General features: G+C 49.1%; 1 protein-coding gene across 1 annotated transcript in view; it reads left to right on the forward strand.

Annotated features, from left to right (window-relative positions):
* Nucleotides 1-3: 3 nt before the first annotated feature.
* NUAK1 (NUAK family kinase 1) overlaps nt 4-25,220 on the forward strand; it is a gene marked incomplete at its 5' end in the record, with an annotated part of 72,356 nt that continues 47,139 nt past the window's right edge. Inside the window, one exon of the mRNA XM_029955424.1 lies at nt 4-234. Coding sequence (XP_029811284.1) covers nt 4-234 — 231 coding nt within the window. The remainder of the gene's footprint in view (nt 235-25,220) is intronic.

A 25,220-nucleotide genomic window follows, 5' to 3' on the forward strand; every position in this document is an offset into this window, starting at 1 on the left:
GCCGGGGACGGCCCCGACTTGCGGCCGGGGGCGCCGGGCCCGCCCCCGGAGGTGGTGGCGGGGGCAACCGCAGCCCCCGCAGTGGCGGCGGCCCCGGAGCCCAGGAAGCCGCACGGGGTGAAGCGGCATCACCACAAGCACAACTTGAAGCACCGCTACGAACTGCAGGAGACCCTGGGCAAAGGCACCTATGGCAAAGTCAAGAGGGCCACCGAGAGGTTTTCGGGCCGAGTGGTGAGTGGGGGAAGCCTCCGGGGGGCGCGGGCGGGACGTGGAGGCTGACCCGGGGCGCGCGGGGCGGGGGTCTTGGGCACCGAGACACTCTTGTCGGAGAGGGGCTTCCCGGGAACCCCCAGACAGACTCCTCACTCTCTCGCCAGCTCCCCGTGGTTCAGGCGTGTCTCTCTCTCGAAACACTTGTTACATCCTGTCTGCGCATATTTTGGGGGTTTTTCTCCCAGCAGCAAAGTAGTGTTTATGATTTGCAAACACTTTGCAACGTTGGGACCGTGGAGGTCTCCCTCGCGGGCACGCATTCAGACCAAGCCCTGGAATGCCTCGCCGCTCTAACTCCGAACAGACCCACATCCTCAGCGGGGAGCTGGTCCCCCAAGTTCTATGTCCTGTAGATGGATGCGGACCCCCCCCCCCCCCGCAACTCCCGCTGCTACTCCCCATCACGCTGGTGCCGCTGTAGCTGCAAGGGAGGGCGGACTCCTGCCTGTTTTTGTTTGTTTTTAAGAGAGAAGGTTTGGGAGCAAAAGTTAAAGGCTGCTGCATGTCTGTGCCGTGGTGACAGTTTGTCTCCCGCTTCTGGGAGGACTGAAATGCCCAGGGCATAGGTAGCCCCACAGATGCTGAGTTGCAGCCGACTCCATTGCATTTCAGGTTCTGGTTGCCCTGCTACTGAATTGCGTTAAGGGTCTGGCCCTGCAGCCCCACTCTTTGTGACAGCTGAAACCCTGCCAGGGTCCTGGGGGCATTTGGAGCGCCTTGAGTGCGTTGGGGTCTCTGCGTTGTCCTGAACTTGGTTTGTTGCCGTTTTTCCTTCAGAACAGGCCCTTGCAATCCATAACGCTTGTGGCTAGAGGGTTGGGTTCAAAGTGACTGACTGTTGCAGAAAGATTTCTTGCGGTGTGTGGCAGAAAATTAACATGGTTCTTTGATTTGAAGCATATCAGATGTATTTTAATCGATTTAGGGCCAAAGTCAGGAACTAATTATGATACTCCTCGCGTGCACTTTTGGGGGAGTTTCGGGGCCCAGAGTTGCTTGTAAACTTAACAGATAACCACAGGGAAAAAGCAAAATGAACTGTCGAGTGAAGTGGTAGGTTGATGTTAGTGTTTTTCTTTTCAATCTGTACAGCAACAGTTCTGGGGGTGGGGTAGGGGGTACAAATCAGAAAGTTTAGCCCCTAAATTCTCAAATATTTGGATACCTGGATAACTCCCTCATCCTAAGCTTCACTGTTTGGGTTGATCCAGCTGTATTCTATAGCTTAAAAAAAAGTCTGTTACAGGTTAATTGGAAATTCGAGACATTGTGCGTTGTATTTTTAAAGGCGTCTCCAATAAAGAAATCCTACAGCCAGCAAGGGGTTCAGAATTCATTCTGGGCAGGTGCCACTGTTTTGTAGGTTGAAAATTCTAAAGAGACGGTTGTAAAGATGTCCTTTGAGGAACGCACTTTGAGGTTGGTGGAAGTAGAGGCTGAGAAACATGGGCTTCATTCATGCTTTTCTTCTGAGGTGATATTCCCCAGGCTGGATGTTGAATAAGCAAGAACTAAGCCTCGCTCCTTGCTCGTGTTGTCTTAATAGCTGTTGAAGAATCGCGCTGGGAAGTTGGAAAGCGGAATAATGAAAAACAGACGCGGCTGGAGCTGCAGGTTGAGGATGTGAGCCTGTGAGGGGTTGAGTGGTAAGGGTGTGTCTGGAGGACCCAGAAGCCGAATGCCGCGGAGCTGCCGCCAACTGTTTGAAAGAATGAAGTCTCATCTTATGGCAGACACTTTTCTGAGCTTCCCTGGGGCTTCCTGTCAGGCATTCGTCGTCCTGCCTGATCCACAGACAAGGCTAGAGTGAAAGAGATTGCATCAGTAGACGGGAGCTTGCCTTTCTCTTTTGGTGGGTGTCTTTCCCTTTATTTGCAGAAACTGTGAACATTCCGTCGGGATTTAGTCGAATGGCCACCAGGGGGCGCCCTGAGAACGGGAGCGGCTCCTTTCTCTGCCAGGAGACCGTGGAGTCCTGCTCTGTTATTGTCCAGCCTTGGTTGTTTCCCATTGTGCTATTAATTTCAGCTAAATCTCTTGTTTTACTAAAAAATTGTGTGAAGATTTTGAGTCTGGTAGCAGATCTCGGCTCAGAAGCTGGAAATCCTCAAACTGCTTTCTATTGGATAGATAAGCTTAGAATGTTAGCAGAATCATGTGGTGAGAACCTTTCATTAACCAGATGGGAAGACTGAGGTTTGGTGATGGGAAGGCCTCCATGGCCTCGAGTCCTCCCCCTGCTGAGCACAGTGCTTGCAGATGGTGTAAGAACTTAAGTGAGAAACAAGAATTGTCAGGTGGAAAATTCCCTATGCCTGGCTGAACAGAAAATAAAACAAACACACAAAAATTGGTCAGCAAGTTGTTCTTGCCTGTACAGCGCTTGGTGACTCAGAATCTGTCAAGAGCAGCAAGAAATTTTCATCTGAAGTGTGGACTTGGAGTTTGCTTCTGGTTCTAAGGATGCCCTAAATACACCTTGCTTTTGGGGGTGCGGTTGAAGAAAGCCGCGAGAGCATCTGAAGTGCTGTTTTATTTTCACTCATGCCCACGTCCCCTCAAGAGGAGCAGGGGCTTGAGGCTGCTTTGCCAGTTCGAGTAGCTGGTGTCCCGGGTAGGAGATGCTCTGGAATCAGGGCTCCTGTTGAAAGCAGCTCCGAGACAGAGATGTGTTTAAAAATGAAAATGTTGTGGCTTCTAATTGCACATCTGCAAGGGCCTTCTGAACCAAACAGAGCGCCGCACAACACTGTCTTCTGTGTTCTGTGAAAGCCACTTCTGAAGAGAGTTGCAGGATCCGGAGCTCGGAGTGGCCCGCTCGGCCTGGCCTGGTCCAGCCTTGCCCCCCTCTGATTCCCAAATGTGGTTTGTGGCCATTGCCCGAGGGTGTCCATGACCCAAGGGCTCCGAGTGGCTTGTTCCAGAAATGAACCCTCCCAACAAGGAAGCACTCTCACAGAAGAGCTGAGAGCCCTGGCCAACATCCAAATCCTGACTTTTCGCCAGCTCCGTGACCTGGTGCCAGCTATGTAGCTTTGACACCTCCGCCTCCTCATCTGTGAAATGGGCTGCCAAGAGTACCAGTTTCATGGACCTGTTGTAAGAATTGAATAAAAATCATCTGTAGAAAGCCTTAAAAAGGGAAATTCACCAATTTAGTTTCTTCTTTTTTCTCCTCATCTCACGTGGACATTCATTTAGATTTTAAGACCGTCAGAGAGACATGATGCTTTGGACAAATTAGCCTTGTCTCACTCAGAGAGTGGTAGGGAAGACAATCGACTTCTCAGGTTAATTAGGGAACGCAAGGTGAACAGAAAAGTGTGCCCATAAGAAGCCGAGACAAACAGCCAGATTGTGATAGGATCTGAATGCATTTCTACAGCCTTGAATTTAGGCTTTGTTTCTTGCACAACTTTTGTTTTGATACAGTTTAAGGCAGGGCTGCTGAGTGGAGCCCTGTGGCATAACACGGCATGCATTTTCTTTGAGCCAAACTGCCTGGACCTCGGGCTGCTCAGACTATTGCCAAAAAACCCCAACCCAAAAACAAACAACATTTTGAGGAGAGGTGTCATGTGATTACTTCACCATCAAGGGCCAAGTTCAACTTTCCCTCTGCACCAGGTTTTCTCTCCTGAGCGGTACATGGTGTGGTGTGAGCAGGGTCTCTGGGAGGGGCCCGGCATGGGAGTGGTGGGCTCAGTGGGCAGAGTGTGGTTGTCCTATGGGGGTGGCTGGGGTACCATATTTCAACTATGGTCCAAACCCGGTTTCAGGGAGTAAAGAGATATTGGCAAACTTCTCCTCTTGGAGATGGGAAAAATAAGGCACAGAAGTGTTAAGTGACTTCTCTGCAGCTGCACAGCCAGGAAGTAACCAAGCTGGGTCTAACCAATCCGAGTCTCAGTTTGGTATTTTTCCATCACTTGTTTAATAAAGCTTTACTAGAGCAAGACATGATGCTTGCTCCTAAAGAGCTCATAGTCCAGTGGCAAAGATAAATGCTCTTACAAATTTTGAGCTAATTCTGTGCAGTTCAACCACGATTCATTACAATCTCCCCTGTGTTTCTCTCCGTGTGAACTGCCGAGACCCACGGGGCTCCCCATCTGGTGGGAGAGGCAGTGAGCAGTCACCAGGTCTGAGTACCTCTTTTGTGTAGGACTGGATTATATCAGGTGATTTTCACATTGGAATGTAGTTCACTGAAGCTTAGTACATTCAGTGGAGTTCAGTCCTGGACAGAAACACCCCCTCTGCCTATTGCCACTACTGGCTGGTATTTTGAAAGCTCGAGGTGTGACCTGCTGTGCTAACTGCCTTACAGACATTTCCTTTCCTCTAACCCTTGCAACAACCCTGAGAGGTGCGTACTGTAGCCAGACCCATTTAACAGATGGGGAAAATGATGTTTAGGGAAGGTAAGTAACTTGCCCTGGGTCATACAGCTAAAGAATGTCAACTCCTCTGTTTCGAAACCTACCGCTGCTACAGAAACGGAGAACCTTCCTCATGTTGCACAATGGACGGCCTCTGGATTTGGGCGTGGTTCTTTGCTCATGGTGTCAGAAGACCAGCCATGGGGTGATTCTTTTCTTGGGGGGAGGGTTCTTTGTGCTGTTCAGGAAGGGGCCGTGGCATCATGGAAGATTAGCCAGGGCAGTTGGTGTTGAAGGTGACCCTTGATTTGGGTTTCAGAAGACTGAGGTACAGCGAATTTCAGGCAAAGAGGGATTTTGGGGTGAACAGGCCGTTTTGCTTATGATGCGGGGTTTGTGCTGGGAGGCAGTGGGAGGCAAGATTGACAAGATAGGATGGGGGGAGTGACAATAATATTTGATCATAGTAATAGCAGCTAATACCTTCTGAGCGCATGGGCCAGATACATTGCCACGTACACAGTAACTGATTTAATTCTCCTAATGAGCCTGTCCTTATACCATTTTCTAGATGAGGAAACCGAGTCCCTGATTGTGAAGGTCACATGTGGCAGCAGGGCCAGGGTTTGGACCCAGGCAGTGTGAATGGAGAGACCTTGAACGTCTCTCCTCCTCTAGGTGGGCTGAGCTGGGTTCTGGTCACAGTCTGGCGTGCTGGCTTGGAGCAGGGAGGCTAGCCCAGAGGTTTTCGCAAGAATTGAGGTATGAGAAGATAAGGATCGGAACCGTGTTAATATGTCTGCTTCTGGCAAACCGTCTGCTTGTTGGGCCATGAGTATGCTTTAATGAGTCAAGTCAGGGAGCTCTCTGCCTGGACACACACTGAGTTCTTTGTTCCTTGAGTAGCCTCCGATTCTGGAATCATTAGCAGGTCCGGAGAGGTCAGCTGGTTCACTTCCCTGCCTGTAGATAGAAATGTACCCACACCACACAGGACCTCTCACTTCCTCCTGGGAAGCAGCAGGAGAGGAGGATTGGGGCAAGATAACTTGTCTGTTGGGCAACACTGTCACTGCCTCCCATAGTGCCCAGCACATAGTAGGTCCTCAGCAAAGTCTTGTAGGATGGAACAGAAGTGAATGCATTGAGCAAGGGAGGATCTTAGGAGATGGAAAGGCTGTAGGTCATTGTCTCTGATCTCATGGAGCTTTCTGATTTGCTGGGAAGAAAAAAAGCAATGACTGGAAATGAATGGCTGGTTCCACAGCAAAGTCCACAAAGCCAGGCAGACCGTTCTCTGCATGGATTCCCTTTCTGTTACATGTGCTCATGCACTCGTTAGGGAGAGAGACGTCTGTCCAGAGCTTGTCGGCTTCCTGGCCATGGCTTCCTGTCCTCAGTGGCTCTGGAGTCAGACAGCCTAAGTCTCATTTGTCTTTCCCACATGAAAGTCTTGGAGCATCTGTAAGTTATGATTTGTGAAGTATCTGTTTTAAAGCAGAACGCATTCATCATCCTGCTGGGCCAGACGACACTACACAGTGCAGGAATGAGAAGATCCCAGGCCCCAGCATGGGAGGGGCTCAGCCAGATGACCCACCCGTGAGTGGAGGCTGGCCGGATTGATAATGTTCTCTGGAAACAGCCCAGAAGCGGCCAGATGTTGACTTCACGGCGGGGCCTTCGGTAAACTTTTAACTGCGTTTTAAAATTGGGATGGGCAGTTCCACTCATCGGCCTACCCAGGAGAGACGCGAACACACGTCCCCACAGCCTACCCAGGAGAGACGCGAACACACGTCCCCACAGCCTACCCAGGAGAGACGCGAACACACGTCCCCACAGCCTACCCAGGAGAGACGCGAACACACGTCCCCACAGAAACCTGGACGCCAGTGTTCCCAGGGCCATGATCCACAAGAGCCCTAAGTAAGAGCAACCCAAACGTCCATCGACTGACGAATGGATAAATAAAATGTGGTATATTCCTTTTCTTTATGGAATATTATATCCGACCCATTCCATAATTTCATTTATGGAATACTTAGAGGTTATTATTCAGCAATAAAAAGGAATGAAATGCTGAAACGTGCTATAACGCAGATGAACCTTGAAATCACAACAGATCACATACGGCCAGATCCCATTTCTGTGAAATGTCCCGAATAGGCCAAACCGTAGAGACAGAAAGCAGATGAGTGGGTGCTTAGGGCTTGAGTAGGTTGGGAGGAAGCAGGGAGTAGCTGTCCACGGGCATGGGGTTTCTCTCTTGAGTAATGAGATTGTTCTAAAATTATGATGACGGTTGCACAACTATGGACATATACTGAAGGTCCCTGAATTGTACATTTTAAACGGGTGAATTTTGTGGTATGAAAATTATATCTCAATAAAGCTATTATTAAAGAAACAAAACAGCAACAAGCTGGGGCTCAGGAGACTGGGCGGGGAGTAAGGGAGGTGGATGGAGGCCCATAAACGTCAGGCCGTCAAGACCCTGATCTGTGGGTCCATGGAACTCTGGTGACGATGTTGTGCAAGAAGTGGGAAGCAGTGGCCTGTGTGGCCACGAGAGCACCTTGGAGCCAGAACTGCCCGGAGCCACAGTCCATCCCACCGCTGGACAGTTGTGTGACTGGGGGTTGTTACTGTTCTCTTTGAAGCCTCTGTTTTCTCACCTGGGGCTTATGATGGCTCTTATTCTCCTGACTGTTGAGAAGCTGCAAGAAGATGACATGATGTGGCCGAGCCTTTAGCCCCGTGCCTCACACAGAGTGGATGCGCAGAGACATAGCGGGTGCATCTGGGGATATTGCTCCCTAAAAGGGTGCATTGTCTGAATTAGGCAGTGGCCACCCTCTAGGCTCGGGAATATCGAGATGCTCCCCTCCCAGCCTGAAGCGGCCCCTAGACTGGTGGCTCTGGGAGAACTGGTTGGAACTGGTTGCCATTCACTTGACCCTCCGCCGCCAGCCACCTGACGCCTGGCAGACCTGGCGGTAGCCTCAATGTTCTCCTTATTAGCCACCACTCATCGCGGCTCTGTGGCTGAGGGTGATATTCAGACACAACATGCTAAAAACACATAATAAAGACACAATATACGTTGGGGGTTGACATACCTTCTTTTCCTTTTAATCTAGTGGTAAAGCAGATATATTGAATGAGCACATACTAAGTGCTCAGGACTGTTGTCAATTTCAGAGGCGACTATGACAAGTCCTGCCACTGAGATCCTGAGAACCTAGTTGGGGCGTGTGAATAATACATCTGGAATAATCTGGGAACATGCAAGGTAGGATATCTGTGAGGTGCAGAGGAAGAAATCATGGCTGTAGGATCAGATGGACTTGGGTTCAAAGTCGTCCCTGCTACTTGGCAGCTAGCTGATCCTGAGCAAGCCACATGTTGTCTCTGAGTTTCTGTTTTCTCGTCTAGAAAGTGTGGCTGTCAGCGTCCTACCAAATGAAATTGGTAGGAGAGAGAGGATTTGGAAGCTTCTGACACAGAGCCTGGAGCCTAGCAGCCTCTTGAAAACAAGGGTTGGTGTTACTATTTTGGTGAGAAGGACCACAATGGAGTACCTAGTGGTCTTCTTATCTTGGGTCATGACTCTCCTTGCTTAAAGCCCTGCCATGGGTTGTGTGGTGTCAAAACATGGGATTTGCCACATCCTTCAAGGCTCCTGTCTGGGTGTCCAGACTCTCACTTCCACTTCCTTATTCCTCTGCCTTGGCCCTTTGTCTGTTTCCTTCAGAACATGTGAACTATGGAGTGCCTGGGTGGCTCAGTTGATTAAGCATCTGACTCTTGATTTCTGCTTAGGTTATGATCTCACGGTTCGTGGGTTTGGACCCCGCATTGGGCTCTTCACTGATAGCATGGAGCCTGCTTGGGAATTCATTCTCTCTCTCTCCCGCTCCCCCCTTTTCTCTGACCCTCCCTTGTGTGTGGGCTCTCTCTCAAAATAAATAAATAAATTTTTACAAAAAGAACATGTAAACTATGTGGGTTTGATGATTTGTCTGTACATACCCTCTTCTTCTTCCCCCATTAGAAGGAAAGCAGGGGTGCGTTCTTACTCCTCACTGCATTCTGGCCTGTGGCCCGGTGCCCTTCTTATAGTAGGTGCTCAGTAAGAATGAATAAGTGAATGAATGAATGAATGACTGGGGAATGCAGCAGCAATCCTGAGAAGGGGAATACACAGGGATCTGTGACCATGGGAGGCAGCAGGAAAGGTCTCTTACACCACCCTCTTCCCTTTCTGGTTCACTCTCCTCCTCACCACTGTGTGGACAGGTAGGGAGAGCCTAGCATTGTGAGGTAGGTGCCTCTCTATTGCAGCTCTGCACCCCTGCTAGAGAAGAGGAGGGGGGAGCCTGTTTCCCACCCTCGGCAGCTGCCCCCACCCCCTGCCTCCTTGGGCTGCTCCCACACTTTCCCATCTTCCCAGGAGACCCCAGTCCCCCATCTGAGAAGCCCTGGTGATCAGCTCTGCAGAGGAGGCAAGCTTTAGATGCAAAGTGCATTTGCAAGATTTGCAAAACATTTTCTCCCTGGGTTGTAAATCAAGTGCTTTACGAATTGTAAACCGGCTGGAGTGCAGAGCTAATGTATGTCTGGAAAAAATACCATCATGATTTGCCTTTTAAACTCAAGAGAAGAATTCCACGTCGCTTACTTTCATTGAAGATACTGAGACAGCATGAAGTTTCCCGGGGAAGGTGCTAGGAGGCATCTGTGGTAGGTTACCTCTTCCCTGGGAGGGGAGGGGGACAGCCGTGTTCCATTGTCTCAGGGCCAAGGGCAATTTCCCAGTTTGAGGGAGGGAGTTGCTTCTCTGTGTTAGAATTTCCTAAGGGCCCCCTCTGTTCCCCATTTTCTCTGTTTGTGTCAAGCTCCTCATATTCAAGTGGCTCCAAAGCCACCAAGACCGCTGATTGCTATATGGTTTGGAATCCTTGCTGGCCATTGTCTTTCCACCATGAACTGGGCTCAGCTCAGGTATGATTTGCTTGACTGCCAAGGGACATGACTGCCAAGGGACACTCTTGTGTCTTCACAGGATGGTGAGAAGAAAGTGGATGATCCAATCCATGGATCCAAAAGCCGGGCATGGGGGCGGGTTGGGTTTGAGAGCCGGCCTGAACCTCCTGTGTAACCTTGACATGGTCAGCCTGGCTCACTGTCTCCATCTGTGACATGGGAGTGGCTGTGAGGATATATGGGCTGTGCGTCAAGGTCTTAGAAAAGTGTGTGGTCCACAATAAACACTCCTTAAGTGTTATTCTTGGAAGGAACCCCCCTGGGAAAGGCAGGCCAGCGTGTTGGCTGTCCTTGGACCCCGGGCAGCCTGGATGTTGTGTGTTGCTTGAAGTAGCTACCCTAGTGTTGAACCCCCTTTCTTCACCTGTAAGTTGAGGGGCCGAGACAGACTGTTGTCCAGACTCTCAGGACGAGAATCCTGGGATTCACTGAAGGGAGTTGGTAAAATGTAGATTTCATTTCCTGTTTCTTGGTTTTTGGCCAAAGGACTCCTTGTTGCAGAGGAAGAGAAGTGTCTTTATTTCTCAAAACTCTTTTCCGGTTGTCTGGTGCAGGCTTTGACAAGTGTAAGCTGAATCTTCCCATGTGGAGGCTCATTACCTTCCCGGATCTGTACACACGCCCCTTCAGGTCAAGGCAGGCACTGCTTTTTCAGGCACGTCTGTGAGGTGGGTTCTGTATGAGATAGAAAATTCTCACTTTTGGGGCACCTGGGTGGCTCAGTCTGTTAAGTGTCCGGCTTTGACTCAGGTCATGATCTCACGGTTCGTGGATTCGAGCCCTGCGGCAGGCTTTGTGCTGATAGCTCAGAGCCTGGAACCTGCTTCAGATTCTGTCTCCCTCTCTCTCTGACCCTCCCCTGATCGTGCTGTCTCTCTCAAATAAATTTAAAAAAATTAAAAAAAAAGAAAATTCTCACTTTCAAAGAATGTATCAGTTTTCTCATGTAGCAAATGGGATGGTAATAGAACATGCCTCCTAGGTGGATAATTACCTTGTAAGCATTCTTAGCAGAGTTCAAAGTGAATGTCTCCTTCGCCTCTCAGGGGCAGTGGGAGGAGGAGGCTCACAGTCCGTGGACTAGGTGAGTTCTGAGCCCAGCTGTGGATGTGTTTGGATGGAAAGGCAGGAAAAGGATGTGCTCACTCTAGGGAGAACCCCAGCTTGCACTTCCTTCATATGATACCTGTTTCCCAGGCAGAATCAAATGGGACATCCAGGGGCCTCCTGGGTGGCTCAGGGGGTTAAGCGTCCAACTCTTGATTTCTGCTCAGGTCGTGATCTCATGGTTCGTGAGTTCCAGCTCCGTGTTGGACTCCATGCTGACAGTGCACAGCCTGCTTGGGATTCTCTTTCTCTCCCTCTCTTTCTGCCTCTCTCTCTCTCAAAATAAATAAATAAACTTAAAAAAAAAGCGACGTTGAGGGAGGAAATGAGTGTGTGAATGGGCATACCAGAAGCGGATAGCAGAAATCCTGGAGAGGGGAGGAATTAAGTGGAAATCTCCACTGAGTCCCATCCACCTTCTCGAATGTATAGGAAGATCCAAGAGCAGATGGAGGGTGCATTCCCTAACGGTCTTCATAGCAGGAAACGTGTGTTGAGTGGTGAGTGTGGGCCAGGCACTCTTCTAAGCACTTTCCATCCTTCCCTCCTTCTCTCCTCTATCATTAGTAGGTTCGATTTGCAGATGAGGAAGAAGAGTCTTAGAAAGGTCAAATGACTTGCCCAAAGTCTCAGAGCTGGGATATAGGTAGGGCAGAACTATCTGACTTCAGGGTCATGGTCATAATCACTGGGTTCCCTAGCCTTTCATGGGTATGGGACCTGGGAAGCTTCTGGAGCGTCCTGCTTTGGTTTTTCTTTTTTTACCCCCACACTGAATGGTGAAAACCCACCGAACCCAGGTTCGGAGAAGTGGCCTCCAAGCTTGTGAACATGGCAGCTGGCGAACTTTGTTCCATGATCTCGGCTCTCTTTCTCGTTTCCACTCTCCTGGTGCCTAGTTCAGGGCCTCACTCACAAGAAGAATGCAACACATGCTTGTTGAATGGCTGTGGGGCGTTGAGTCAGCGAATAGTGTCAGGAGTCTTGGGGTCTGTCCCACTCTGGCCACTACTGGAGCTGTGTGACCTGGGGCAAGATCTGTCCCTGCTGCCGGTGCACCTAACTTGTGTGTACGATGAGGGCTCTGGGACAGATTTTCGTGTCAGGATTCGCTATTCATTCATTCAACAAACATTTGTTGAGGGCCAGCTGTGTGTCAGACACTGCTCAGCTCTGGGCGAAAGGGAGAGATTAATGGTCAGACGATGGGGTTCCTGCTCTCCCAGAACCCCCTTCCCAGTCTCTTCCAGAGTCCGCCTTTGGTGAGTCTGTGTCTTGGGCCCACATTGTCTGAAGCCGTCACCAAGGCTTCCTTGTTGGTCTTCCCTCCCTAGAATGCAGGCTCCGCCAGAGTAGGGGATGTTTGTAGGTTTTGCTTACCGATATATCCCAAGTGCCTAGCCTAGTGCCTGGCGAATGAACATTGGTGATGTGCACGCATGTGTGCCTGAACGAATGATTCAGGTATCTCTCTTACGAACAAAATCTCTGCATGTGAAAGTTCCGGGGCTAAGCCCACAAGGAAAATTAAGGCACAGAAGCACCATGTTCCAGGAAAAACCCCGTCTCCATAAAAGCAAGACGCGGCTGAGTTTGGGAAGGCAGGTTTATTATCTCTGTTAGCTGTGGGGTTAGGGAGTCAGGCAGGATTCCTCCGTTTGTCATCTGGTGATGCTTTTTGCAAACCACAGAGGAAACAAAACAAAAACAAAAACTCTGCCCCTCCGCCCCTCTCCCCTCCACCCCCCTCGTCACCCCGCATGCCTTCTTTATTTCAAGCAGAAAATGCATTTGCTTCTTAAAACAGCTCATGAAGGAAAAAATTATAACAAATATCTTGCATTTCTTTGGTGGTGGCACAGCCTGAATGTTTTTCAGCCCCACAATGAGTTCTAATTTTATGAAATGTTTGGATGAGCCACCAATTTTCTGGTGGAATTTAGGAGGCTTGTCTTCGTCCTTATGCTTGAAGCGGAGAAATCTCATGAAATCTGTGCAGTGTCTTGGGCCCAGTGGGACGTCCCAGCCAAGGACAGAATGACCGACTGACAACAGTGGCGGGCGGAGAGAGATCTCTCTGGCAGCTGTGGGCATGCTTTGCGGGCAGTGGTGTGTGCCCGAACCGCAGTCTCTGGGGCTTGGCTGGGCTGCATACCTCTTCCAACTGATCATGGGCTATAAAAATTCCAGCCTGAGTACAATGCCTTGTACCTGACCTTGTTCTTTCAATTCTTGGAGCCAGAGAACATTAGGGCATCTGGTAATTGGGTGAGAGGCATTTGATAACACATGGTGCTCTAAGCGCCCACCCCTCCTCCCCACCCTCGTAGAACATATTGCCTGTGTTCTCATCTCCCGGTTACATTTCTTGTTCTGCCTCTAGACCTGTGCTGTCTAATTAGGACCCACGTGGCTATTAAGATTAATGACAATTAAAATGAAAACTTCAGTTCCTTGGTCACAGTAGCCACCTTTTTTAAGTGCCTGGTAACCGTTTGTGGCCAGTGCCTACCATTGGACAGTGCTCCAAATGTTTTTTCCATCATCATAGCAATTCTGAAGGGCAGCACTGCTCTAGAGGCGGAGTTTAATGAGAGCAGCATGCCCCGCCTTCCTTGGCATTATTAGCACCAAACGCAGCACTTGTCACTCTCTGTAATTAGCTCTAAGCAACCTCATTCATCATCTTTTCTGTATCTTGGGTCTAGAACTCTGCCTGGTATGTTATAAGCTCCCATGAAAGATTTTTAGAATGAAGGAAGTCTGATTCAGCACTGCTTTGCATATGCTAACTTACACATAGTGGGACTTCCAAATAATTAAACCAACACTTAAGAGAGGTGTAACCATTGAGTGGATTCACCTGGTATTTGTTGAGCAGGTACTGTGTGGGAGGCTGGGGGGCGGTGGGAGTACAGACACAGATCCTCTAGCATAGCCAATCCAGTGGTTCTTAAATTTGTAGGGACATGTGAATCCCCTGGGTGTGCTGTCGAAATGCACATCCTTGGCATCTACCCCGGAGAGTCTGATCTAGCATGGTGGGGATGGGACTTCGGGGCAGCTGGAATCTTCAGCATTTTAACTAAACAACTCAAATGAATGTGATGGGGTTGGTTCATGGTCTCTACTTGGAAAAGCACAGCTCTGGATAATGGGAAGCTAGTTGCTGTATTCATCTGGGTATGCCACCCCACTTTCTTCGGTGCTCACCTTCTCTTGTCATAACAAGAACTCCCTGTGACCTTGGGGTTCTTATATTGGACCAGAAGCTTGAGGTCTCTTTGCCGGATATTCTCGCATGGGGTAATAATGATGGCAAACAATTATATAGCAGTGATCATGCCTGGCTGTAGCCTAAGCATGTGAAATCACTGGCCTAAATTCATCCCTGTGGTCCCCCTAACCATGACCCTCCCCATTTTATAGTAAATAGGCTGAGGCACAGAAAATTAAGTCACTGGTCCACATTTGCAGTTCTCGTAGGTGGGATTCAGACCCTGAAACGCTGTGACGATGCTGCTCACTGTCGCTGAGACTTGAGCAGCTGCCTCCTGAGTGCTGAATGGGCCTTTACATCATTTTCTACCAGTTGCTTGGAATCAAAGTTCAGGTGTGTTTGTGAGATCCTGTTGAGGGGATTAACACGTGTGGATATCATGAGCTCTATTGACCTACAAATGCCCATCCCTAGCCTCAAGGGCAGAATTAACTTATCGATTTGGCAGATACTCCCTTGGGCCCACTACGTGCCAGCACTGCACGGTGCCGCCAGGTGTAAGAGACGTGCACTTGACCTAATGGGAGACCCAGGGGATAGTCAGGGGCTTCCTGAGAAAGTGTCACACCCAGGATAGGTGATCTTCTGGGCAGGGAAAGCAAAGCAGATCTTGAAAACTATGCATTCCCTCATTTTGCTGCTTGTGACTCCCGGTTTTTTACAGAGTTCCACTCTATGCCTGTTTCATCCACTAGGGATTCTGTGCGTGCGTGCGTGCGTGCATGTGTGCGTGTGTGTGTGATAGGGGTCTTTTTTCCCACCATTTTTAACCACTTAGAAATTGAGGAAACCCCTTAAGGTGGGGAGTGGCCCAGAATTCTCGACTCATTTGTGAGAGCCTTGAAAGGCAGACACTTAAATAGAAAGATGGACACAGGCACTCGGTATGCATCTCCTGCAAGGCACCCTGAAGGAGGGCCGCTGACACGTGACTCTCCGTTCACAGCAGCTTTGTGTTGGGGTGAGGGTAACTACCAATTTTCGATTAAAGAAGTTGATGCTCAGAAAGAGTAGCCGATCTGCCTACAGGGTCAAGGCAGCACCTGGGCTAACTCTGGTCCATCTGACCCTGCTGAGGGCAATTCCCACTATAGCACTTGTTCTCAGTTCTGGCTGAGCAGAGAACCTTTTGAAAGCCCTCTGGAGACGGAGCCCGGGCATCCACAGTTTTGAACGGTCCCCTGATGTCCCTGTCATGCACTGAGTTGAGAGCCATGGCCGGTGGACGCTGACTGCAGAGGTCCGAGGGTCTGCACTCCTGAGGACGCCTCCATCAGCGCCTGGCCAAGTGGGGACCTTCCCCACAAGAAGGCAAGTCCCCTCCCGGAACCTTCCCCCCAGTATGCTTTCTCCAGGGAGAACTGGTGTGTCTGAGGCCATCCCACTGGACCTGGGCCGGGACCTTTTGCTCTGTTGCATCAGACACTGCCCGTAAACCGGCAGCTGGCTTGTTTTCTTTCTAGGCCCCAGTTGTAGCGACCTTTGTGTGTCTGTTTATTTCAGGGAAATAATTCCATCCTGCAAAATCGATTCCCTGGGGGCTACAGAAGTACATTTGGAGAGACTTCTTTTAGTGGGGTGACCTGAAATGTCCTCTTGAAAGAGGCCACAGCTGGTCCCTTTCTCCCAGCCCCTTCTCACTCGACCCTCTGACATTGTCCTCTCGACCTCTCAAGATTTTGAAGGTCTCACTGTAATTTTCTTACTTACACATATCTCTGTGTTAGGCCTATTAACAATAACAATAAAAGTAATTTGGAGCAATTAGCATCATTGTGTACACTGCTGGGCATTTTCTATGTGTTATGTAGTTTGCCTTTTCTTGGCAGTGAGAGAGTAAAGTCTGCTATCTACGGCTTTTTATCCCTAGAATGCAAGGGCTTATAATCATGTCACCATTTGCTGGCCTTGTTGGAGGATCAGGAGTTCCATGGACTATAGGGGCCACCATATTGGGGCAGCCATCTTGGCGGGGGTGACCATGGGTAGCTGGCTGAACAGAGGGTGTAGGGAAAGCCCTTCGTGTCCAACCTGCCTTCAGCCTCAGGCAAAGAAGAGAATACGGGTTAATCTGATGTGTTGGGTAAGTGGACATCCTATGTTACCATAAAGAACTCTAAGTGTATTTTTGCAAGTAACTGCAAAACAGCTCACCCACTGAAGAGCCAAGCTTTAAAAAATTATAGCCATTTATGATGGAAATCTTTTATGCTTTATTTCCTTCTTAAAGTACCTTGAAAGTTAGACCTTTAAAAAAATTTTTTTTAATGTTTATTTATTTTTGAGAGAAAGAGCATGAGCAGGGGAGGGACAGAGAAAGAGGGAAACACGGAATCCAAAGCAGGCTCCAGGCTCTAAGCTGTCAGCACAGAGGCCAAAGCACGGCTCGAACTCACAAACCATGAGATCATGACCTGAGCCAAAGTTGGACACTTAACCCACTGAGCCACCCAGGTGCCCCCAAGTTAGACCTTTTTCTTGATGTCTTTGGAAAACTACTCCTAAATGGTCCTCAGAACTTTATTTTGGAGTTCTCGTGTTGGCTATTTATAGTTTGTCTGCCTTCTCCTTCATCAGCTTTCATTGCTTTATGTGACCTTTTTAAATGATAAAATTCTTCCTTCCCTATAGAAAAAATCATGCGTCCCCAATACTGAAAGCTCACATGACCCAGACAATTTAAAGATTAAAAGTAATGTTAGTTGTCCTGTCTTGATTCGATCAGTGAGGCTGCCTCTGGTGGCTTTCTACTTCCATTTTTCCACTTCCCCAAAGATTTGGTGTGACCACGCTTGTTATAAATATTAGTAGGAAAATTGTGGGTTACCATCTGTGGGGGCTCAGTGCCTGGATTCGATGACATTTCTTGGGTGGCTTTCCTAAGGGTTTATTTCCCTTCCTCGTATAATCTTCACAGCTGAGCAGGCCCTGAGAGCAACTCGAGTGAACTTCTGTTTTCTCATGTGACAGGATGAACCATTGTGGGTGGTGTAGGGCTGGTCAGGGTCACTCAGGGAGCACGTGGCGGACCTGGGTCCAGTACATTTTCCATTTCCCTGTCTCTTCCCTGTTTTTTAGAGTGTGGGTTAAGGGATAAGTGACATTGGAATAAAGGAGATACTGCTGTATTTGCATAAGTAAGACCAGGAAAAGACCTACCTTTACCTCAAGGTTGCTCCAATGACAGGTTTTTACACTTTTTTTCCGTGGGAGTAAGAAGCAGAACGTGACCTCCTGTTTGGCACCCCAGACCCACTCTCCATTTGAACATCAGTCTTAGATTAATAACCGAGATGGACTCAGAAACACACTTGAAAGTGACTCACATTATTATCCATACATAGCTTACATTTTATGACCCGCTTAAAGATGCAGAGAGCATAAATCTTGGGGAGGACTGTCTTATTTACTTGTTCGTCTTTTCTGCAGATGGGATGCTTGCATCAGACCCGGGCTGGCCTCAGATGTCTGATCCAGGACATTTTAGCTGAACTGTATGAGTCCATTAAACAAATGTAAGGGTTTTTGGGAAAGAAGGGCTGTGTCTCAAACCAAATGTTTTACATAGAGAACATCTGGGGAATATTGGTATTTGTGTGTACAGTACATCAGAAAGCAGCTTGGTGGGGTTCAGCTGGAATGTTTCTGGCCTGTGGTTGCTGGATTTGACAGTTTTGTTGTAAGGGAAAAGTTCTTATGAAGTGTTGCCATCAAGGCGAGGCTCACTCCAGGAAGGGCTGTCCTTGCTTAGCCGTGCCCTCAAACTGTTCTGATTAGCTCCCTGGCTGGCTTGTCCACGAAATCTGGACAGTCTGATATCTGAGCTAGTTTTCCCCGAGGCTGAACCTCTGGAGAAGGGAGAGTCACAATGCCAGGGCTTCCTTTCTTCTTTGCCCCACAGTTGGTTCCGGAGGTTTGATGAGATGTAGGAGCAGGTGTGACCCAGCAGGGGCCACCAAATCCAAGTACCTGGGCTGACGCTTGCATGTTGCATCTATGACCCTGTGGGGGCTTGGGGATTCCCTTTCTCTTCGTTTCAATTTTCCTGTCCTGCAAAACGAGTAGCCTGTCTCATGGCATGGTGGGGAGAGTGCAGTCAAGCCGGGCGGCATTTCTAACATAGTGTGTGGGGGTCGTTTGCACATCCTGATGTTGCATCTGTGAGTCTGTGGTCTTACCCACAAGTACAGAGGTGACATGGACGGGAGTGGAATCCGGGATATTCTCTGGGGAGGTTGTCTCACTTTAGCAGCTTGTAGATCCTGGGCCAGCTTGATGGTAGTGAGTGGATGGATGTTCTTATCCTCACAAAAGTTAAGATGACATTATAGTCATCGTGTCTGATTAAATTCAACACAATAAATATTCATGCAATGTCTGCTGTGTCCTGGACTCTCTCCTAGATATTGAGGACACAGGGGTGCACAGGCTTTTAGGGTTCCTGTCCTGTAGGCTCTGTTTGCTGTGGGTGGTATTGACCATGAACAATCCTCCCTTTCGTTGGGTTATAGGTTGACTGTGATCCAGGTAGCATGGATGAGGGCTAGCGTATTCATGTGCTCAGGATGCCATGACGGAATTCCATGCACCAAGTGGCTTAAATAACAGAAATTAATTTTCTCACAGTTCTGGAGGCTGGACGTCCAAGTTTGGGGTGCTGGCAGGGTTTGGTGTCCAGTGAGGCCTCCCTTCCCTGCCTGCAGATGACCACCTTCTCACTGTGTCCTCACAGCTCCTTTGTGGGTGTCTGCATGCTCCTGGGGGGTCTCTTCCTCTTTTTATAAAGACACTCGCCCTGTTGGATCAGGGCTCCCCACTTACAGCCTCATGAGCCCTTAATTACCTTCTTAAAGGCTCTACCTTCAAATATAGTCACATTGGGGTTTAGGGCTTCAGTGTATGAATTTTGGGGGACACAATTCAGTATGCAACAACTGGTAAATATTTTATAGACGTGATCATTCTTTGGCAGAGAATAGTGGCTAGACTTTTTCCACCAAGATAGGTCAAAATGATTCGGATGAACCCCAGTTGGCCAGAAAAAAAAGAACAAAACTGCACAACAGTAGGGGATGGCTTTATTGTGGTGTGAGAGGAAATTATTGTAAAAATGACCTCTGGATGGTTCCTGAGGGTGGCATCTTGACTCATACCAGTCAAGTGAGACGTGGCCCATTTTATGGAGGAGGTGACTGAGTGTGAGGCATGTACTATGTGTGAACAAAAAGGGACAGTGGAGATGTGAGTGAGACATGGGTAGACGTTGGGGGAGGGTGATGGAAGGATTTCTCAGGAGGCCCCGCCTCTGCACATGTACATCAGTTCACCTGTAATCTCACAGAAAGACACTTTTCAGGGAAGGGTCTTAGAGTCCTAGAAAAAGCATCTTCATGGCCAAACTCTAGGGTCATGTGTTTACCTATTGACACGAGGAGGGCAAAGTATCTTGTCCATGCCAAACCCTGTGTATCTTCTGTTCCTACCCCCATCCCACCTGCTCCCAGGCACCTGCCCTGGCTTCTCTAGCCCACAGGCCATGGGTGCTTGCCTACCTGGTTACCCTGTTCTCTTTTCTCACACCAATGCATGGACGTCTCCCTGAGGAAGTTAGGGGTCTTGGTTGCTAATGACAGAAATGGACTCTATGACTCATTTGAGAAGAAAAGTAATTTGTAAGGTCTGGTGCATCCCACAGGACCAGGCTGGGGGAAAGAAAAAAACCCAAGGAAGCCTGAGGAAGTAGTTAGGAGGCACAACGAATGAATGGATGACCTCTTCAGAGATTGTGGTTCGGATGAATGTCCTGGCCATTTTCAAAATTTCCACTCAAAAGTCAATTCTGGGGAAAGAGCATCTTCTTAGCCAAATTATAGGATCATAGGTCCATTCATTGGCATTGGGAGGACGCTTTAGCTTGACTAACAGTCTCTTTAAAACTGCATCCAGGGGCATCCCCAGAGCAAAGTCAGGGTGTTTCTGCCAATAGGAGGATGAATGGGTGCAGGACAGGGAGGAGCTCCCATGTCCACCTCCTTTTCCATTGGATTATGAGCAACTTGAAGGAGAGGTCTGGGGCATGTTCTGCAGAACCTGGATCGGTGCCTTACCCAGAGCAGATTTCCCAGAATTGCTTGCTAGAGAATTGACTCATGATTGCATCATTTTGGGGACACACCTCCCAGACCTCCTTCTAATTCTGCCTCTTGCCCAGGTGCATAGGCTGGGCTCATGGAGAAAAGCAAGGAACATTAAAGGATGTGCTTTTGAAGTTGGGAGCATGTAAATATCAGCTTAAAACAAGACTTAGCATGGGGATAGGGTGGGTTCAGAGACTCTGAGGTGCCAGGCACTGTGGCACTTGCTTTGTGGGTGTGGTGCAGAGCTTAAGAACACGGTTTTTAGGTTTAGTGAGATCCAGCTGTCCTATGTATTAGTTGTGTGCCCTCGGGTGAGTTACTTCACCTCCCTCAGACTCAGTTTATATTCATTGAGAAAGCAGAAATAATAACGTTTTTGCAAGAATTTAATGAGTGAAAGGTTGAGAAACAGGGCGGTGCCCAGTGCCTGGCGCAGAGTCAGGGCTTCGAACCAGTAATTATTAGGTTTACTCTCAGCCATTGTGAATTATCTCCCAGCCCTTCTGGGCGGGTGTTATCATTATCTCCATTCTATTGGTTTATTTATCAGCTTGTAAATAATGGAAATGTATGTTTCACAGTTTCAAAGGCTGAAGTTTAGATCAGGTGCCCGGGGATTCTGTGTCTGGGGACCTCCCTGCTTTATAGACAACCATCTTCTCATATTGTCCCCACTTGTCAGAAGGGACCAGAGAGCTCTCTGGGGTCTCTTCTCTGAAGGCACTGATAACCCCATTCTTGAGGGCTCTACCCTCACGACATAATCACCCCCTGGAGGCCCCATTTCTAAGTATTGTCATGTTATCTCCATTTTAGGGACAGGGTCAGGCTTGGTGATTCCAGGACAAGTAGGGATTCAACACCTGAGAGATAGATCAATAAAATAGAGTCAGTGACAGGTGGCTATGGTTTGACCTTTCTTTTAAGTGTGTTTTCTGCCCCCCGCCGAGCTATACTGAGGTATTATTGACATATAGTGTATGTAAATTTAAGGTGTAGAACGTGATGAATCTGCACATGTATGTATTGCAAAATGTTAACCCTTAGTTAACCCTTCCATCGCCTCACATAATTATCATTGTGTGTGTGTGCCCACCCATGCAAGCACGCACGCACACAGGTTCACGTGAGGGGATGACACTTAAGATCTCCTCTCTTTAAACAGCCCTCACGTACCTAAGGCGCTATTGTTAACTGTGGTCATCACACTGCGCACCAGATTCCCAGACTTACTCATCTTCTAGTTGGAAGTTTGTGCCCTTTGACCAATCCCTCCCATTTCCAAACCCCTTGGGCTCTGGCAACCACCCGCATATTCTCTATTTCTATGAGGTTTGCTTTATTAGATTCCATGTATAAGTGAGGTCATAACAGTATTTGCCTTTCCCTGTCTGATTTATTTCACCTAGCAAAATGTTCAGGGTCCTTTTTAATACTTCAGAGTCTGTTTGAGTCACAGGTTTTTGCCTGCAAGGCACTGGAGGTCAGGTGAGTAAAACAGAAATGGTCTCTCTGTGAATGGCAGTCAAGGTTAGGAACGCGGACCTATATCTGCATTAGGGGGGCTCATGGTCAGCGACAGATCTGGAGGAGTTGGTCAGCTGAAGAAGCTAGCTGCAGATGATAGGGTGGGGAAGGATCCCGGCAGATAAAATGACAAGCACAGATGTCTAGGAACATCACAGTCTCTGCTTAGGCTATTCTTTGGGTCCCTATAAGAACCCCACTCCCTGAGGGTGGGAACTGAGTGATGGGTTGGACGGAGCTCATGGAGGTAACCTGCCTAATGGGGTGGGAGAAGGTGCTGGCTGGGGACTGAGCATGCTCCGTGGGGGTCAGGCTGGCATCGCCTGGGGCTGGGCACATGTAGCTGGAGGGGCTGCTGTGAAAGGCTTGCCCGGCGGGTTTGGAGCGGGGTGATTAGCGGGCTGGGAAGCATCTGGGTGGCTTGTGCAGTAGGCTCTGGAGCAGGGCCCAGCCTGCTCACTCTCTGGGTAATGGACAATGAGAGCTTCCTTTGGAAGGAAAAGAAACTCTGGCTTGTGAGGAGATGCTGAATGAGGCCTCCAGGGGCGTCCCCATTGTAACCCATCCACTGTTCCTTACCTGTCTGCTGTGTCTTTGCACTCTCTGATTGCCATGATTCAGCTTTCCAAACAGGAGCTCCGTTGGGATTAAAAATAACGTCGGGCGGAGGCGGGGGGGGGGGGGGCTGCTGCCTGGGTGTCTCAGTCGGTTGAGCGTCTGGCTTCAGCTCAGGTCATGATCTTGCGGTTCGTGGGTTCAAGCCCCGTGTTAGGCTCTGTGCTGACAGATAGCTCAGAGCCTGGAGCCTGACTTCAGATTCTGTGTCTCCCTCTCTCTCTCTCTGACCCTCCCCTGCTCAAGCTGTCTCTCTCTCTCTCAAAAATAAATAAAACATTAAAAAAAATAATGTCTGAAGAATCTTCCCTTTGACTTATTTATAAAATTATCCACAGTTAAAACACACAATATAATTTAAAGCCACACTTTTTTGCACATTCTGTATACTTCACCATCTTAAGAAATTAAAAAAAAAACCTTTTTTTTCTTTGTTTTGCTCACCCAGATCAGCTAAATTTAAGTGACTAATTTCTTCCCCCCCCTTCTTTGGAAAACTAATTGTGTTTCTTAGGTCTTTTGTGGCCCTTGTGCATCGTCCCCAAGGTGACTGATTCAGTAGCAACTCAAAGTTAACATTTAAACACGCTGTTTTCAGTGATTTGAGAAATAATGGGATAGAAACCTCCCAAGAATGCCTACTCATGTGGGATATCAAATCAGGCTTCAGAAATTGGAACAAGATTTGGACGGAGTTGGACTAAAGACTGTGGGCATGTCCGTGGGAGGACAGTCCCCTAGCATTAGATGGAGGTGAGATCGTGTCTTGGGCTGTGAGACAGGTCCTAATTTGCCAGCACCCTTGGGAATATCTGTCACTCCCCATCTCAGCTTATTGCTAACGCGGCAGGTCGGGGGCCTGGCTGCTCTGGGGCCTGCCTCGCCTGTGCATGGCTAACGTTTGGGGACCCATTTTAGCCCTGCTGCTAGCTGTGTCTTAGAATTTGATTAGCGTCCTTGCCCAGAGTGTTAATCCCAGACTGAAGCGAGATTCAGGATGCTTCCTGCAGCTCCAGTACTGTTATTAACTCCGTGACCTTGGGCCTGTGCTTTAATCTCCCTGGGACTCAGTTTCCTCACCTGTAAAATGAGGGGCTTGGCCCAGAGCGTTCTGAGGTCCTCACAGCTCTAACATCTGATGTAATGGTGGTCGGTACACCTTGTGCCCAGTGACTCTTTGCCTTCTCAACCCTCCATCTGGCACACGATCTGGTAAGATGCCCACATCAACCTGGTGTGGCTGGCGCTGTCATCTGCAGATGAGGACCTGAGTCTAGGACAGGCTTGCCTGAGCACCACTGTGCAGGGGCGCTTGGCCAGGTTGCCGTGACTGAGGGCAAGGCCAAGGTGCTGATGTGGTGTCTTAGATGCTGATGTGGTGTCTTAGCAGTTCTGGCCGCAGCTCTGCTGGGCTTGGAGGTTGATAAATACAAGTTACACAACCCTAAGCTTATCCAAGCTGGGTTGCAAATGGCATCAGAGTGATTGGATGCTACCGGTTGAGGCTGTCCAACCTCCGCCCTTCGGCCGGGCCCTTCCCCTCCCTCCCCAGGACGGTTGGAGTCTGGAAGAAAAGCAGCTGCACTTTAGAATTCTGAGTTGGTGTTGCATTTGGCTTTCAGAAACGTGAAAGTCCAAAAATAAACAGCTGCCTGGCTTCTTGAGTTCTAGCTGAACAGGCCTGCCTCTTCCATCTCTCAGACTCTGCTGTGCTCTGTGTAGCATCTCTTGTGCTAGCAGAGGCCTTTCCATTCAGTGGGGCTTGGGGTCGTTCATTAGAGCCTGGAGAAACTTCTGGTAAGAGAAGGCTCCCCACAGCCCCAGCCACATCCTCTGTCACCGAGCAGGCAGAACGCAGGCTCTGGGGCTTACTTCCTCTCTCCTCCTTTGGAGATATTTACTTTCCCAGGTGTGGGAGCCCCAGGTCGTATGCAGAGCAGGAAGTAACCCGCTAGCTGCCAACTTCCAGGGCCTCACAACATGGGAGCAAACCTTCCATTTGCCTGGGGTTAAGTCAATGTGGGTCGCAGAGTTCCCTCAGGGAAGCAGCTTTTGTTCAGTCCCCTTCTATGTAGATGGGCAGTTCATTAATTTTCATTGATCGTCTAATGTTCAATACGACTGCTCAGTGTCTGGGTTATGGTGTAAGAAGTGCCATCCTGGCGACATTAACTCCGGTTTAACACAGAGGCAGGTCTCAGGCTTCAAAGTGCAGCAGAATCATCTGGGAAGCATGTAGCCCCTGCCGACCATGGAATTCAGTACATCTGGGGTGGGGCCTGGAAGCTGCATTTTGACAATCAGTGCTCCCAGCCCTCCTGGGCTGCCAAGAGGTGTGATGCGGGCAGTGTGCTCGCTCCCTTGGAAGGAGGAACTGTCCTCCCAGACCATCAGATGATGAGCTCTGAACTGGCTTGTTGCTTGCTTTTGCCATGGCCACTGTTAGCTTTCCACTGGCCTTTTTGCCCCCCAGCCTTTGGTTCCTGCCTGGTCAGCCACGGCCACTATCTGGTGTTTGCAAACTCTGGTGCAGTATAAGGAGTGTAAATGTGCCCATAATTTCTGAGCCACGAATTCCACTTCCCTTGTGGCATCAGCCCATGCAATAATGACACGTTGGCCCAGTCCTTGAAGAGGGTGCGTGGAGAGCAAGGGAAGCCTTGTGCATGTAGATGAAAACATCCAGGCCTCTGTGGGGGTCCTCCTGAGTAGGCCCTGGCCCTGTCGGATATGCATCTGATTTGCTGTTCAAATTCTGGAACTAGAACACGTTTTTCATGGTGGGAGAAACATCAGCATCATCGGAGGACACATCATTTCTGGTGGGGAATTTGAGGATGGAGAACC

This window comes from Suricata suricatta, chromosome 10, assembly GCF_006229205.1.
Source record: "Suricata suricatta isolate VVHF042 chromosome 10, meerkat_22Aug2017_6uvM2_HiC, whole genome shotgun sequence".
NCBI classification, from domain to species: domain Eukaryota; kingdom Metazoa; phylum Chordata; class Mammalia; order Carnivora; family Herpestidae; genus Suricata; species Suricata suricatta.